The sequence below is a fragment of the Triticum aestivum genome, chromosome 7D, assembly GCF_018294505.1.
Source record: "Triticum aestivum cultivar Chinese Spring chromosome 7D, IWGSC CS RefSeq v2.1, whole genome shotgun sequence".
Classification (NCBI taxonomy): domain Eukaryota; kingdom Viridiplantae; phylum Streptophyta; class Magnoliopsida; order Poales; family Poaceae; genus Triticum; species Triticum aestivum.
Window position 1 is genome coordinate 194,788,863 of NC_057814.1, and position 17,187 is coordinate 194,806,049.

Sequence of the window (17,187 nt, forward strand, 5' to 3'; positions counted from 1 at the left end):
ATGTGAAGACTCCTTCTCATAAATAAAATTTCAGATCTTAAAGTACTTTATTCAAACAGCAAGCAAATCCTAATAAAATAAAATGACGCTCCAAGCAAAACACATGTCATGTGGTGAATAAAAATATAGCTCCAGGTAAGGTTACAGATGGATTGAAGACGAAAGAGGGGATGCCATCCGGGGCATCCCCAAGCTTAGATGATTGGTTGTCCTTGAATATTACCTCAGGGTGCCTTGGGCATCCCCAAGCTTAGGCTCTTGTCACTCCTTATTCCTAGTCCATCAAAACTTTACCCAAAACTTGAAAACTTCACAACACAAAACTCAACAGAAAACTCGTAAGCTCCGTTAGTATAATAAAACAAATCATTCACTTTGGTACTGTCAAGGCAAGATTCATAATTTTTCTCACATGATGCCTACTGTACCCTATCATCTCTACAATTTATATTAAGCAATATAAGCCATAGAAACTAGAAAACAAGCAAACTATGCATCGAAAACAGAATGTGTAAAAATAGAACAGTCTGTAAAGATCTGAATTGAAATCATACTTATGTAACTCCAAAAATCCTGAGAAATTAGGAAGTCCTAAGAAATTTATCTATTAATCTTCTGCAAAAGAATCAACTAAAAAGCACTCTTCAGCTAGAAATGAGAATTGTTTTCGTGAGCGCAAAAGTTTCTGTTTTTCAGCAAGATCAAATCAACTATCACCATAAGCCATCCCAAAGGTCTTACTTGGCACTTTATTGAAACAAAAGCTATAAAACATGATTACTACGGTAGCATAATCATGTGAACACACTAAAACAGTAGGGGTAAATGTTGGGTTGTCTCCCAACAAGCGCTTTTCTTTAATGCCTTTCTAGCTAGGCATGATGATTTCAATGATGCTCGCATAAAAGTAGAGAATTGAAACGCAAAGAGAGCATCATGAAACATATGACAAGCACATTTAAGCCTAACCCACTTCCTATGCATAGGGATTTTGTGAGCAAATAATTCATGGGAGCAAGAATCAACTAGCATAGGAAGGCAAAACAAGCATAGCTTCAAGATTTTCAACACATAGAGAGGAAACTTGATATTATTGCAATTCCTACAAGCATATATTCCTCCCTCATAATAATTTTCAGTAGCATCATGAATGAATTCAACAATATAACTATCACATAAAGCATTATTTTCATGATGCACAAGCATAGAAATTTTAGTACTCTCCACATAAGCAAAATACTTCTCATTCATAACAGTGGGAGCAAACTCAACAAAATAACTATAATGCGAGGCATAATCCAATTGAAAATTAAAATCATGATGACAAGTTTCATGGTTATCATTATTCTTTATAGCATACATGTCATCACAATAATCATCATAGATAGCAACTTTGTTCTCATAATCAATTGGAACCTCTTCCGAAATAGTGGATTCATCACTAAATAAAGTCATGACCTCTCCAAATCCACTTTCATCAATATTGTGAAAAGATTTAACACCCTCCAAAATAGTGGGATCATTAATACCTAAAGTTGACACTCTTCCAAACCTACTTTCATCAATATAATCATCATAAATAGGAGGCATTCTATCATCATAATAAATTTGCTCATCAAAACTTGGGGGACTAAAAATATCATCTTCATCAAACATAGCATCCCCAAGCTTGTGGCTTTGCATATCATTAGAATCATGGATATTCAAAGAATTCAAACTAACAACATTGCAATCATGCTCATCATTCAAAATTTAGTGCCAAACATTCTATAGACTTCTTCTTCTAACACTTGAGCACAATTTTCCTTTCCATCATTTTCACGAAAGACATTAAAAAGGTGAAGCATATGAGGCATCCTCAATTCCATTTTTTTTGTAATTTCTTTTATAGAATAAACTAGTGATAAAACAAGAAACTAAAAGATTCGATTGCAAGATCTAAAGATATACCTTCAAGCACTAACCTCCCCGGCAACGGCGCCAGAAATTGCTTGATGTCTACTACACAACCTTCTTCTTGTAGACGTTGTTGGGCCTCCAAGTGCAGATGTTTGTAGGACAGTAGCAAATTTCCCTCAAGTGGATGACCTAAGGTTTATTAATCCGTGTGATGCGTAGGATGAAGATGGTCTCTCTCAAGCAAACCTGCAACCAAATAACAAAGAGTCTCTTGTGTCCCCAACACACGCAATACAATGGTAAACTGTATAGGTGCACTAGTTCGGCGAAGAGATGGTGATACAAGTGCAATATGGATGGTAGATATAGGTTTTTGTAATCTGAAAATATAAAAACAACAAGGTAACTAACGGTAAAAGTGAGCGAAAACGGTATTGCGACGCTAGGAAATAAGGCCTAGGGTTCATACTTTCACTAGGTGCAAGTTCTCTCAACGATGATAACATAATTAGATCATATGGCAATCCCTCAACGTGCGACAAAAGTCACTCCAAAGTTCCTATCACGGAGAACATAAGATGAAATTGCTTGTAGGGTACGAAACCACCTCAAAGTTATTCTTTCCGATCAATCCATTCAGCTATTCCTATAAGTGTCACAAACAGCCCTAGAGTTCGTAGTAAAATAACACCATATGACACACATCAATCAACCCTAATGTCACCTAGATACTCCAATATCACCACAAGTATCCGTGGGTCAATTATACGATATGCATCAAACAACTTCAGATTCATAATATTCAATCCAACATAAAGAACCTCAAAGAGCGCCCCAAGATTCCTACCGGAGAAACAAGGACGAAAACATGCATCAACCCCTATGCATAGAATACCCCAATGTCACCTCAGGAATCCGCGAGTTGAGTGCCAAAACATACATCAAGTGAATCAATAGAATACTCCATTGTCACCACGGGCATCCCACGCAAGACATACATCAAGTGTTCTCAAATCCATAACAGTATTCAATCTGATAATAGTGAAACCTCAAAGGTAAAACTCAATTCATCACAAGAAGGTAGAGGGGGAGAAACACCATATGATTCAACTATAGTAACAAAGCTCGCGGTACATCAAGACCATGCCAAATCAAGAACAAGAGAGAGAGAGAGAGAGCGAGAGAGAGAGATCAAACACATAGCTACTGGTACATACCCTCAACCCCGAGGATGAACTACTCCTTCCTCGTCATGGAGGGCGCCGGGATGATGAAGATGGCCACCGGTGATGGTTTCCCGCTCCGGTAGGGTGCCAGAACAGGGTCCCGATTGGTTTTTGGTGGCTACAGAGGCTTGCGGCGGCGGAACTCCCGATCTAGGTTTCTTTTCGGGGGGGTTTCTGTATTTATAGGAATTTTTGGCGTCGGTTTCAAGTTAGGGGGTCCACGAGGAACCGACAAGGTCGGAGGGCGCGCCCTCCACCCTTGTGGAGGCCTCGTGGCTCTTCTGGCCCAACTCTTTTGCTTCGGGGGCTTCTTCTGGTCCATGAAAAGTCACCGTAAATTTTCAGGTCAATTGGACTCCATTTGATATTCCTTTTCTGCAAAACTTAAAAACAAGGAAAAAATAGAAACTGACACTGGGCTCTAGGTTAATAGGTTAGTCCCAAAAATCATATGAAATAGCATATAAATTCATATAAAACATCCAAGATTGATAATATAATAGCATGGAACAATAAAAAATTATAGATACGCTGGAGACTTATCAATATGCCCTAAAGCCAATCAAATCGGCAGCATTCCTACGCTGGGTGAAGATACCACAATTTTGCTCGCAAGCCTCGACGATGCGGGTGAAAAGTGACCCACACATTCGATATCGCCTACGAAAGAGGTGAGCCGGGTATGTCGGTCAAGGTTGGAAAAAAGCGTTATTAGGCGTACGCCTAGGCGCGCTGAAGCGCTCGGCAACAACCCACCGCGTAGCCTTTTGCCAAGTTTGGCTAGGTGGCTATTTTTCTGTCCTGGCACTAACCAAGTATGAGGGCCATGGTAGTAGATGCTCTCAATAACTTTTCAGTGTGTCATAGCCTACAGGTGATTTGGTAACAGTGTTGTTCGAGGTCGAGGCTCCTGTTCTATGGTTCATATTCAACGTAGGATAGCTTTTATAACATGGACCGGAGCCAGTCCATTCAGGGTGTGTTTGGTTTCTATCACGAAGTGGAATGGCACGGGTCGGTTCCATCATCCAGGCTTATTCCTTCATTTGGATGGTCAAAGGAACCAGAACCAACTGATTCTAGGAACAACATATTCCTTGTTTATGTTGTTTCATGCAGTCTCTCCAAATCAACCGGACCATGCGGAACCGCTTACTCCTCACGCGAAGCCTCTTGGCTTTCCCTCCCTTGCACGAACCTAGCGCGTTCTTGGATCCACGCCACCGCCCACTCCTCTCCTTCATCCGCGCCGTCGACCGACTCCTCTCCTTTATTCACGTGCTCAGCGCTCAGCCAGGAAGACGGGTGCCAGTGCCCAGCGGTCAGTCGGAAGCCATGGTGCGGTGGTGTGTGGCTCACGTTCACGAAGATAGGCAGCAACGGGGCTAGCAACATGGCGGCGAATTCGGGAATTACGACTGGGAAGAGGAGCTGCGGCGTCCAGTGCTCAGCCGGCAGCCGGAGAGGCGGCCGACGCGGTTGGCACCAGCGGGCGTGTGGCCAAGGCCGAGAAGAGGGGCACCAGATCGAGTGCTCAGGCAGCAGCCCGATAGGCGAGACACGGTGGCCGGGTGGCAGCGGTAATTTTTTTCCTTCTGCAATTGTTCTTGCCATTTTGTGCATGCTTTTTGAGACTGATGACAAATTTTGTTCTCTATTTGTATATGCTTGTCCTTGCCTTTTACAATTGTAAATTTATGCATGTCTAAATTTGTTAGTAAACGTATGATTGTGTATGTATAAACTACTGATGTCAATAGTGGTGATGAAAAGACAAATAAAATGTTGCTTTGAAATTTAAATAAAATGCTTCTGAAAATAATATCATTATTTCATATATTGCCAGAAAATCAAACACCAATTTGAACTTATTCATTCCATTCCATTCCACCAACCAAACGTTCAGATGTAACCGTTTCATTCCACCTCATTATTCATACCAAACACAAAGATGGAACCATTCCATTCTTGTGGAGCGGAACCGTGACATTCCATTACACTTCACTTACGAACCAAACACACCCTTAGCTCTGTGTGCCTGTTTTGTGTGCCTGTTCGCTCCCAATAAACCGGGTCGCACAATACAACCTAGCATATAAAATTTGATCGTGTCACACTCGTCAATAGACTCCTGAAAGTTTCGCCCATTTTGTCCCTCTTGTTCTAATGGGCCAAAAGATACAAAGCATTTGTTAGTTTATTGCCAGAAAGCAAACGAGGTTTGATGCAGTTTGGGCTTGGATGATGTGGTTAGGAAAGCTTGTGAAATTGACCAAGCGAGGGGAGACTATTTCTTGAATTCTTACTCATGTTGCCAGATCAGGATCTGTTTATTTTAGGTCTCTAGAATGCTGGTGAATTGATCAGTATTACTTCTTGGTACTTGTGGTGAGTAAGACGTAAGGTGGTTCATGAAGGAAAGACTCAAGATGCTTATCACTTTTCTACAGGGATTCATGCTATTACAGCAAAATAGGCAACTCCTAAAAGAGGAGGATGAATTAGGCCTCCTTTGGATTTTGTAAAACTTAACGTCGATGCATATTTTGATCAAGACCTACTTAGGGGCACAACTGGCGCTGTACTCAAAGACGATAAAGGGAATTTCATTGTTGGCGGGAAATGAAAAAAATATTGGTGTGTTGAATTGTTGATGTCCCAACGGTTGAAGCTTTCACACTAAGATCCGGCTTATCGCTGGTGCAAAAAGCGGGCTGCAACTGCCTGGTTATTAATTTTGATAATTTGAAGGTCATCAACACCATGAAGAATGGAGGAGGATCTGTAGGAGCAGTGACGTCAATTTTTGATGATTGTTATTCTTTTGCGTGTCATTTTTCTCTCACTAGTTTTGAACCATACAATAGAGAAGAAGCGAATAAGGTGGCTCATGACCTTGCAAGGTAGCTAGATTTCCTCCGACTAATGTTTGGTTTGAGGAGCCTCTGAGCGAAATTGTACCTTTTCATAGATGATGATTAATAAATTTGTTCTTTTGGAAAAACATATAAAAATGGCCCCTTGCTTGCTCAAACAAAACTAACTACCAATTTTGACTAGCTAAACACCGGTGTGTTGCGATGCGATGAAACAATATTTAAAAAGTAGCAGCATGTGACCTACTGTCCTCGATCACGGTGGCATTAATTGCGTTGTGACGACGTTGGAGGCTAAATTATTCTAGGTGCATATGAAGCGATAGATTATGGGTTGTTCCTTTTTTTGGAAAAAATCTCTCTATGAGGAGAAATACCGTTGTAAAAAACCGAACTACTAGTTATCGGCATGCTTAATTAACTGTCTGACTAATTTATTACCTGCATCTGTGGCTAGGTTTCCAAATTGCTCTCGCGCAAAAAATCCCTATTCGATGGACCTAATTAATTACATACATAATTAATAGTCTGACTAATTAATTGTATTAATGGTTTGATTTTCAAATTAATCCAGCGCTCGGTTTCTAACTGCATTAGTGATTGCGTGTGAAACGACGATGTACCAAATCCCCTTTAATAGTATATAATTGGTGATTACGTGCGAAACGATGATGTATCAACTACAATAGTATAAATATATTTTAAAATGATGTAAATTCAAAAATTTCCTCAAAATTCTACGAACTTCATGAGTTTTTTGAAATGCAAATATAAGTAAGTTTCCAAGGATGAAACAATGCTCGTATTTTTTTAAATCATGAAATTTAAAGAATGCTCTTTGTTTTAAAAATTAAAAGAAAAAGAGGAATAAGAAAAACCAAGAAAATTCAACTAAAAACCGAATGAAAATAATAGAAAAATCAGTAAAAAAAATTAAAATGATAGGAACCATTCAAAACCAGCAGAAAAAACAGGAAAAATAAACCCAAATAAAAACTGATAAAACCAAGCAACAGGTGCTCTTACCCAGAAGAATATGATTTTCCCTTTTTTTCATGAGCATCTCCAATACCAAGGTTATTTAGTTCTAGGCTATTGTTAGACACTACTCCCTCCTTTCCTAAATATAAGCAGTTTTAGAGATTTCAATATAGACTATATACGGAGCAAAATGAGTGAACCTACACTTTAAAATATGTATATATATATATCTGTATGTAGTCTGTATTGAAATCTTTAAAAAGACTTATATTTAGGAATGGAGAAAATAGTTCATGAACATATTTTAAAACAGTTTAAAAAAATATAAGAGTAGTTTTGTCATCCGCACAAAATAACATATAATGTAGATATAGTTTTAATACCTACAATTATGTTTTAAAATTTATAAATATTGTTTTATATTTATAAATTATTTTTCTAAACAATACATTTTACATCTATTCAAAAACCGATTGCCGATTTTTAAACCAGTTTCTTTTAGCAAGCGAACGGGGGGACAGTGTTCGTCGAGGCTACACGGGGACAGAGTAGCGATTGGAGACCTTTTTTGGGCCCATATGTGCTTGTTAGGCTACACGGGTTACCGTACGGCCTATAGTCTCGGCCCACCTTTTTACCACCACGGAGAGACCCATCTGTCGCCCATCGGCAATTCCCCGTCCCGAACCGTCGTCGTGTACCAGCTTCGCCGCCAGCGAGCTAGGGCTTCCCACTCCGAGGATCCCCCGGCCATGGCATCCCACGACGACGACCAGGACCTCGTGGTCTACGGGACGCCGATCGAGCGGGAGGAGGACATCTCCGCCCGCAAGCGCCGCGCCGTCGCCGACGCAGGCCAGCTCCGGGCCCTTCCCGCCTGGAAGCAGGAGGTACGCACCTCCACCCCATTCACTCTCTGTGTACCTTTTGTAATCAAGCATCGGGATATATTTTTCTCCCTTCTATGGGGTTAGTTGACGGCGCATTAGTTGGTAATAGATTTCAGCTATGATCACTAGCAATTTCGTAATACCTCCGTCCCAAAAAGCTTGGCTTAGATTTTTCCAGACACGGATGTATCTAAGACAAGTAATTCGGGATGGAGGGAGTAGTTTAGTAGCTACGCATGCTAGTTTATACATCCGGGTCTGTCGGGAAAGCGAGTTCTTCAATTTAGGGTTTATTATGACAGAATCGTGTTCAGTGTTTCAGTTTACTGTTTTCGAATCCATTGAACTTCTTCAATAGTGTTTGTTGCGGTTGGGGATGCTGCAAATGTTCTTCAATTTAAGGTTTATTTGACGGAATCATGTGGAGTGAACTATGGGGATGTTCTGGTTTGTAGTAAGGTTGCCACGCTTAACCTTTGGCTTGCAGTTGTGGTGCGCCACACTTTCTTAGCCACATGGTCCAGATGTCATAGGCTCTTTTTTCTTTGGCCAAATCTTGCCACACTTATGGTGACCATTTTGTTCACCACACTTTTTTGTGGCAGCACAGTTTTCCTGATGTTAGTTGTGGCAATATTTCCTTCTTTTGTTACCAACTTGTCAGACACTTGGATTGTCTCTTCTGTTAGCATTGTCATGGAATTGTGTAGCATATGATTTTAAGTAACCAATACCTCTGTTTTTTTATTAAAAAATGAGATGTGATCGGAGTGTAGGTCAGGGATGAGGAAGGGCGGAGAAGATTTCATGGTGCATTTACTGGAGGCTTCTCTGCTGGCTTTTACAATACTGCTGGCTCAAAAGAGGGTATGTTTGTTGCCTTGAGATTATGTTTTTAATATGTGACAATATCGCTGAAGAAATGAATGGGGTTATAAAAAAGTCATTTACTTTATAGGATGGACGCCACAGACATTCACATCTTCACGAAAAAGTAGAGCTGAGCATAAAAAACAAAGCATATATAATTTTCTTGATGAGGAAGATATCAAGGTATGTGATGCTTTTTTTTCTTCTAATGCTCACTTTTTGTATGGAAATTGATAATCTGCAGCAGTCGTACACTGTTTTGTTGTATTTCAAATCATGGTATTCCATACTGGACTGCCTAATGTTTAATGTTTTGAGTGCGAATGCAAACACGCCATGTTCTAAAAAATCTAAAAAACAAGACATTTACATGAAAATGCTTTGATTTTCAGTTTTAATAGACAAGTAATTTTGGTTTGTAATGAAATTGCTCCATGATTGGAAGTAGAATGATAACATCAATATTGTAACTATCATTATCTGCGAAATTATGCCAGGATAACTATAAGCATGTTATCTCACATCTTTAGTTAATTTACTTGACAACATATATCTGTTTACAGACGCTTGCTGTAAAGGTAAAGCTAGTACAGATATTGCCCATCAAAGAAGCAAAAGACTGTAAACTGTCTTCCCTGTTTCTTAGAATGTTGAAAATGTGTAAACCTTGACGAGCATGTACCAGTGGTTCGTGAACTAGTGTCAGTGTTGACGTATTTGACTGAGCTTGGCCCCCAACACTGTCAAATTTTTTTGGCTTTGATTGTACATAAGTGATTTCTCAGGATAAATTTGTTTCATGAAATTGTGAACTTATCTGTTGACAAATTTGGGCACCAATTTGCAGGATATGGGAGGTAATGCCTTGGAAACATCTCAACAGTATGATACATTCGGTTTTACAGCTGCAGAGCATGCCAGAAAACAAGCATCCAAGGAACAAAATGAGAGGTTAGCATCTTTACATTGCATAACTGACATGAAGCTTAGGGGATGTTTGGTTGGCTACAACACTTGGCTAACGGCTAGCCTAGGTTTGGTAAAGTGTGGCAAGCCACACTTCTTGTGGCAACTAAGTTGTTTGTCACAAGTTAGGTTGTTTTGTTCGCCAATTGTGTGTGATGGATGAGCTGGCCATGGTATTATGCAACTTTGGTGTGCCCAAACTGCAGCAGTGAACCATATGGCTTTCATCAGACAAACATGCATGAGTTGTGGTAAGGGGTGGAAATTAACCCAACACCCTCGAAATCAGCTTTACTTAACTGTCCTCTTTACTGTTAGCTGCACTGAAGTATTAATGTGGCTGTACACACTTTAGATTTCTAGTATTACTCTTGTCTTCATCAATTTATGTTCGTATCACCATGCCTTTTTAACTTAAATGGCAAAAGTTACTGTTCTCAGTTCACCACTCTAATTGATATATATGTAAACATATTTGCACATCTGCATGCAGACCATCAGCTATTCCTGGACCTGTTCCTGATGAATTGGTGGTCCCTGCCACAACCTCGATTGGTTTGTCTCTGTTGTTTTATCTTTTCAACTACTCCCTCCGTTTCTAAATATAAGCCCCTTTAGAGATGTAGTCCGTATTGGAATCTCTAAAGGTCTTATATTTAGAAACGGAGGGAGTATATGTATTTTCAGATAATAGTAATATCTTGACATCTTTTGAGCAGGCGTGAAGTTACTGATGAAAATGGGCTGGCACCAAGGTCGTACCATCAAGGATGCACATGCTGACTCCTTATATGGTATGCATTTTGTCTGTGAATTTGAAGCCATTTCATAGTTGATCTATGGGACAAACTTGTTCTGTGTTGCTTTCAATGTTTTTTGTTGAATTCATCCAAAGTCTGGCCTACCATCAGGTCAGAACGACAGATTATGACAGCCATGAGCGGCCTATTGTATCGGCTGTAGAAAATCTGAGTTCACAAATTATCTTAGTCCAACAGTTATCTGTTAAAAAAAGCATTGTGCTTCTCAAATAGCGACCGAATGGTTTGGTGTGGTAGTGTTGTGCTGTTATCTAACTATTAACTGCTGATGCCTACAGAGTCACGTAGGGAAGCTAGGAAAGCGTTTCTTGCACTCTCTGGTGTCAGTAACGATGAGGATCAAGATCAAATTGCTTCTCAGAAATCTAGAGTGGATGAAAATGTCGCAGAATCATTTAACAAAATAAGCGCTTCGGGAAATACCCCAGTAAGCAGGACATGCATCTCTTGATTATTTGTTGAAGTTTGTGTTTCCTTGTTTAATTGTTTATGAGCACTTCTCTTGTAAGGTTTCACCTTTTTACTTCTCTTTGGTTCTTATGATGTACTAAAGTGCTCATTGAACTTTTTTTCTTCTTAAACTTCAACGAACTTATTGTGATCTTTTTCTTGCAAATCCGAACTATATTTAGACCTCGTACCTCTGTTTTATGCTATAGACTGCGCACAGTGCAATTTTCCAAGTGAACTACATAATATTGTTTTATGGCTAAACTAAAATAGTAAGTACTTTCATACTGATATATTTTGTCTAGTTCCTACTAATCATTGTTCTAAAACCAAATATTAATTCTATCTTCAAGACCGTAAAAAGTCACTAGCAGCATTATAAAAGACAGATGATTAGTATGATAGTATCTAATGCATGATTGGTTGGTTGCCTAGTTTCAGGTTAGCCTGCATATTATGTCCAGTATGCATTGTGTGGGTGATAAACAATTTCAGAAAAAAGTTTTAATCTGGAGAAAAGTTTTGCCTTTACCACTGCAAATTTACGGTGTCTTGGCTGCCATAATAAACTAATTATTACTCCCTTATTAAGTAATTATACTACTGGTTGGACCTGACTACTGGGAAGCTAAGTTTGAGATGTAAAGCTGAACTTGGCTGTGTGGATAGATCTTGCATCCCTTGAGACAGCCTGCTTTTTGTACGCAGGCCACTAAACACTTAATTATGGCACCCTGTCGGTCTGCCTTGAGGACTATACAGGCAACTGTTCTTGCAATAAGTTACTGTTGCTCAAAAAGTGTGCATGCAATTGCTAACTTGTTTTCCATAAAGAAGAAAACATCAGCTGATTTTCCTGGTTTTCCATAAATATTTAGGTGTATGTACTTCATCCAAAGGAAGATCTGCATGGTTTAGGTTTTGACCCATTCAAGCATGCGCCTGAATTTAAAGGTACCATACTCCAAGTCCCCAACAAATAATCATTTGAATGGATCTCCTGGGTCCTGGCTAGGCGTACGGACCTGACTAGGCACGCCTTTTTGAACCTTGGCTTGACCTCACATTTTCTTTCTGCAGATAGGAAAAGATCACACAAATCAGTGAACAGGGACCGGAACCGAAGTGATGTTTCCGTGAGGGGAAGTCTCCTGATTTCAAACTGTATGATTGTCATGACCCTTCCGTTCAGTTCTCTATTTTGCTGATATTGCTTAAGTATATTTGACGGAAAATCTTAGCTAGTGGTTTGATCATCAGCAGGACAATATGCTCCTGGTTTTGGAATTGGAGCACTCGAAGAGCTTGGTGTTGAAGATGAGGATATTTATGCATCAGGTAATTTAATTATCTTCTGGTCCATTTGAAACTACCTAACGTTAATATTGGAAGTCGTGAACTTTTGATGGAAGCATATGGCATTTTTGTGTATCATTCCTTACTGAAATGGAATGGTCGGTTTATGGTAGATTCTGAATGTACAATTGCTATCGCCTTGTACCACTATAAGGTGAATTCTTATTTGTTCCTATGAGGATGTGTGCTATCAAATGGAAATCTTGGCAGTTGTGCATATAGCTTGACAAGACTAGACTTGTTTCACTGTTTGAAGATGCTATTTCTATTTAAGATGGGCTGGCCCTTTGATATTGTTTCTCACATGTCTTACTATCCTGTCGTGCTCAGGTTTCAACTATGAACAAACAGAAGTTGATATCGAGCCTTCAAAAACATCTGGTGACAGTAAGTTTAAACTTGAAGACAAGAAGAGAGGTTTCTTCCTGAGCTTTAAAATCGCCTCAAATTCCGAGTACAAACTCGAAAGGTGATGCTTCTCTTTGATTTATAATTGATTAATGTTAATGCCTTAGCTTGTTTTTTTCTATCCTAGTACTTGCTTGAACTTTGTATGTATGAATCATTTGATTCTCTCTTTCCACATATTGTCACCATGTTAGGTATTCTTTTGCTGTTTATGTTGTGCTATGTAAACTTGTTTTATACTTGTTAAGTTGGATCTATTGATGCCAAACCTCTTGCTAGTATGTGGTTGAAAGAACCAAAGATGTGCATAACATGACATCTATTTTAGAAACTTCTTGTGATTTGTGAGCGTTTGCACAAAGCAATTGGTAGAGAAGTAGTACATGCAATGACAATCTAGCACGCCAGTTTAGTGAATGTTACTTTAAATGGTAGTGCTGTATTGTAAAATCTAGTTAAATTTATTCACGAATTAACAAAAAATATAGTCAAATTAATTCTAGCCACTTCCACCCAATGAACTCCTGACACGCATACAATTGTGTGTTTTTAACCGAATTACCGATATGTGTTTTCAACTGAATTATCGCTACATAGCGGTATGTGGTGATATGTGTTTTCCCAACATCCATACCATCGTGTGTAGCGGTATGTGTTTTCAACTGATCTCTCTCTCTCTCTCTCTCTCTCTCTCTCTCTCTCAGTTACTGGGTCTCGCCATGTTAGTTTAAGCTTAGTGGCATCAGCAAATAAATATGAAGGATGACAGTGCGCACCTGTTAGCTATGTATATATTGTATTATTATAGTTCACATTCAGCAAATTAGTCTACTCAATTCCATATTCATCTCATATATATGTATTCATCTTGGAATTTTGGTGACACTGTGACTCTTCAGATTTCATCCTCCTGAGATCCCAGCTGATTTTGATGGTCGCCATAAGTTCTCAAGTCCAATTCAGACAGCTGATAAGTTCTCTGATCTAGCTCCTCCTGAGGTTCCTCCTCCAGAAGACACTACCTTGAGATTATTGATTGAGGGCTGTGCTGCTATGGTTGCTCGTTGCGGGAAACATATAGAGGATTTCTACAAAGAGAAAAGTAAAGCAAGTCCACAGTTTCTTTTCCTCGATGGAGGAGATGGATGTAGCTACTACACAAGGAAGTTATGGGAGCATCAGCAGAAGTTTATTGACCGGCAAAGACCTGGTGCTGTTAAGTCGAAGCCTTCTTCTGACAAGTTGACAGCTGAGAATCGTGGAACTATTCTTGGTGAAAAGCCCCTCGATAGAAGCTCCAAATCATCTAGCTCATTTGTTTCTGCAAAAGAAGCTGTTCAACTACAATCAAATCTTGGTGACACCTTTGTGAAGCCAATATCTCTTGTATGTTTTTGAATTGCATTGTCTTACCAATTATTGCTGCCTCCCTTATTGTGCCACATTCTTTATATGAATTACCTAATCTTGGTCTGATTATGCAATGGATTATTCTTGCTTCGCAATAGGATGGCGTGCCAGAGTCAAAGAAGCCTTTTAGAAATGAGCCAGCAAAGCAGGCAAGGTTTGAGCAGTTTCTAAAGGAGAAATATCAGGGTGGTCTTCGTATTGCAAGTCTTGCTCCTACAATTACAATGTCGGACGCTGATCGTGCTCGTGAAAGACTAGATTTTGAGGCTGCTGCAGATGCAATTGAAAAAGGAAAAGAATATAAGGCTATAGATCCTTTGTCAATATTGGGTTTACCTGGATTGAACGAGCAACGCTTTGTTTCATCCACTCAATTAGAGGTAGGTTAGCTTATTTCGATCTATTAGTAATGTCATGTCTCTTTTTCACATTTTAATCCTTAAAAACAATACAGAGCTCTGCGGTACTCCAAGATGAGAGGCCCATGTATCCACAGAGGGAGGAGTTTGAATGGCGGCCTTCACCAATACTGTGCAAGCGTTTTGATATTGTTGACCCTTTCATGGGAAAGGTAAATTTAAGTGATTCTACATTGTTGGGTGTGTGACTGTTAATTAGCCAATTACCATAGGCAAATGAACTAAAAATTAAGTACACAGAATAAGAAAAATAAATTGGTGATCTTTAGAAAAGGAATGGGGTCACAGATACACACAAATACATTGTGGTTTATGTTAGAGTATCGTCGTAAATTTCCCCAGTTCTTGCACGCCATAAATATAATGTTGTCTTTACTTTTATACTGTTGTAGCTAAGTACAGTTTCCGAATTCTAGTTCGATGGAGCTGATTTGCAACTGATAAATGGTATCAGTTCTAGTGTTCTAGTACTCTTTTTCTACTTTGTTATTATTTGCTATTTGGCGTTAAATCAAATATATATTTTCAAAACGTCACTCACGCTGACATCTGATCATGCATGCTGTATGTGCAGCCAATGCCTCTTCGAAGACCAATAAGTAAGATGGACACCCTTATGTTTATGACCGAGTCCACTAAAAAGATAAATGAAGACGTAAGGGGCTCAAGTACGATTCCACAAAATGCTGCTGTGTCAGGAACAGAAGAGACAGAGGCACAGGAAACTGCAAATAACCCTGATATTGTGGCAAGCAGGATGCAGAGGCCTGTTGATCTTTACAAGGTACTCCCTCCATTCCTTTATATAACATGTATTTGTTTTCTAATAAAATTTCAGTAAAGGTGTATTTCTTCTAATTCCTCGTAATCCCATGTTTAGCCCAATAAAAACGGAAAGTATATCTCTCCTGATTTCGTATATCTCTTCTATTAGGAAAAAATAGGAAAATATCTCTTTTCCGATTGCCTGTATCTCTTCCTTTTCCTAGCCTAATTGATTTACTTGCCACTGACCAACGAATTGGCCAAGGGTAATTTCGTCCTACATTCTCTATTATTTTGTGCCTTGATCACCGTGCCGGAAAAAGATACACCTTACATAAGGGAACGGAGGGAGTAATAATTACGCCAAATGTATGTTCTTAGGGGAAACATTGGCCAGAAATTCATGTGGAATTAAACCATATTTGAAGGATTATCTTGGCATGTTTAATTTGTGCCCCCTCTACTTTCTGCTCAGACTGAAGCTGACCTCTCTAATAGCATTCATATTGCTCCCTGTATTGAGCAGTGCACCAGGTTATTTTACCATTAGATACTACCTCGTCTCTACATGCAAAATACACCAAAAGTCCTAGCTCATGGCCTCACTTGGAAAAACAAAACTTTTACATGGATTTCATAGAAAACCTATGTACAAGTAGAACTTATAGAGCTTCATGATTATTGAGGGTAAAAGGTCTATAATAATAATGTTGCTCTGTTGTCTTGTAAAAATATTCTTCTTACCTGGCTATGTATGAATGGAAAAAAAAGCGATTCTTCAAAATCCTTAAGTACCATGTATGTATATAAATATAACAATAACGGGAGGTTCGAAATGATTTGGAAGCATCAAAATGACTGTCTTAAATGGGAGTTCGCCTAATGCCCAATGGGTGCTGCTGGCCATTAAAGACGAAACACAACTTTGGTCCTTGGCTGGGGCCAAAGGCTTGGTTAGACTGATCGGGGGAGAGTCTTAGTCCTGGTTAGTGTGGGTCTTTTTTCTTGCTCGTGGTCGGTTTGTGCGTGCGTGCGAGCGCGCGTGTGTGTACCCTGTACATTTGTCCTTAATCCAGTGATACATAGCTCTCCTGCGTATTAGAGAAAAGAAAATAATAGTGGGAGGTAGCCATATTTGTTTCATTAAGGAGAAAAAACTCCAAACTTTACTGTGCACTTGTGGAGAATGGCATATCAAATTATTGACATATATAAATGTAGTGAAACAATAGGTTAGAGTATATACATGCTGTTTGTTGGAAATTGGGTTATCATAATTCACGTTGTAACCCTTTAAATAAGTATATTTTCCTACATGGGCCACATAATCGGTATTGCCCAGTTGGTTATTCGGCACTTTGAGATAAAGGCGGGGAGTTTGAACCCATTTTCCTGCAATAAGGGCATTTCTAACCGATCCCCTAAGAAATAGAGGAGGATCTGGCTGAGTAAACCTTAGTGGAGTATTTATACTCCACTTAAGTTTTGGTCGGTTCTAGCCGATCCCCTAAACTTAGCGGAGTGAAACTTACTTTTGGTTTAAGCATATCGTCGAACACTTGTCGTGCAGCCTATATTTGGTCAATTGACTGAATCTTTGTAGCGCGTTCACGGCGTGCTCCTGCTTCACCAGCGTCTGCACGAGCGAGTGCTTGGTTCCCTTCCCCTACACCTCCCGGAGTCCTGCTTGCTCCACACGCGGATGTTCTTGTTGTCCGGGCTGGTGTACAGAGCGTCGCCCTTGGCGGCGAGAGAGCAGATGTGATGTGGCCTTCTCCCTGACGAGCGAGCTGATGAGGCTGGTGCCGGACACCATTGTTGGCGCGACCACGGACGGCTCGCTGTGGTGG

The 17,187-nt window shown here is 39.6% G+C and overlaps 1 protein-coding gene across 1 annotated transcript in view; it reads left to right on the top strand.

The window, feature by feature from the left end:
- Positions 1-7,617: 7,617 nt before the first annotated feature.
- LOC123164435 (G patch domain-containing protein TGH homolog) overlaps positions 7,618-17,187 on the top strand; it is a 13,765-nt gene continuing 4,195 nt past the window's right edge. The window contains exons 1-15 of the mRNA XM_044581917.1: positions 7,618-7,872; positions 8,649-8,739; positions 8,831-8,925; positions 9,590-9,693; positions 10,202-10,263; positions 10,428-10,502; positions 10,808-10,956; positions 11,858-11,933; positions 12,060-12,143; positions 12,240-12,317; positions 12,666-12,804; positions 13,643-14,129; positions 14,252-14,533; positions 14,608-14,724; positions 15,147-15,356. Coding sequence (XP_044437852.1) covers positions 7,735-7,872; positions 8,649-8,739; positions 8,831-8,925; positions 9,590-9,693; positions 10,202-10,263; positions 10,428-10,502; positions 10,808-10,956; positions 11,858-11,933; positions 12,060-12,143; positions 12,240-12,317; positions 12,666-12,804; positions 13,643-14,129; positions 14,252-14,533; positions 14,608-14,724; positions 15,147-15,356 — 2,187 coding nt within the window. The 5' untranslated portion in view covers positions 7,618-7,734. The remainder of the gene's footprint in view (positions 7,873-8,648; positions 8,740-8,830; positions 8,926-9,589; positions 9,694-10,201; positions 10,264-10,427; positions 10,503-10,807; positions 10,957-11,857; positions 11,934-12,059; positions 12,144-12,239; positions 12,318-12,665; positions 12,805-13,642; positions 14,130-14,251; positions 14,534-14,607; positions 14,725-15,146; positions 15,357-17,187) is intronic.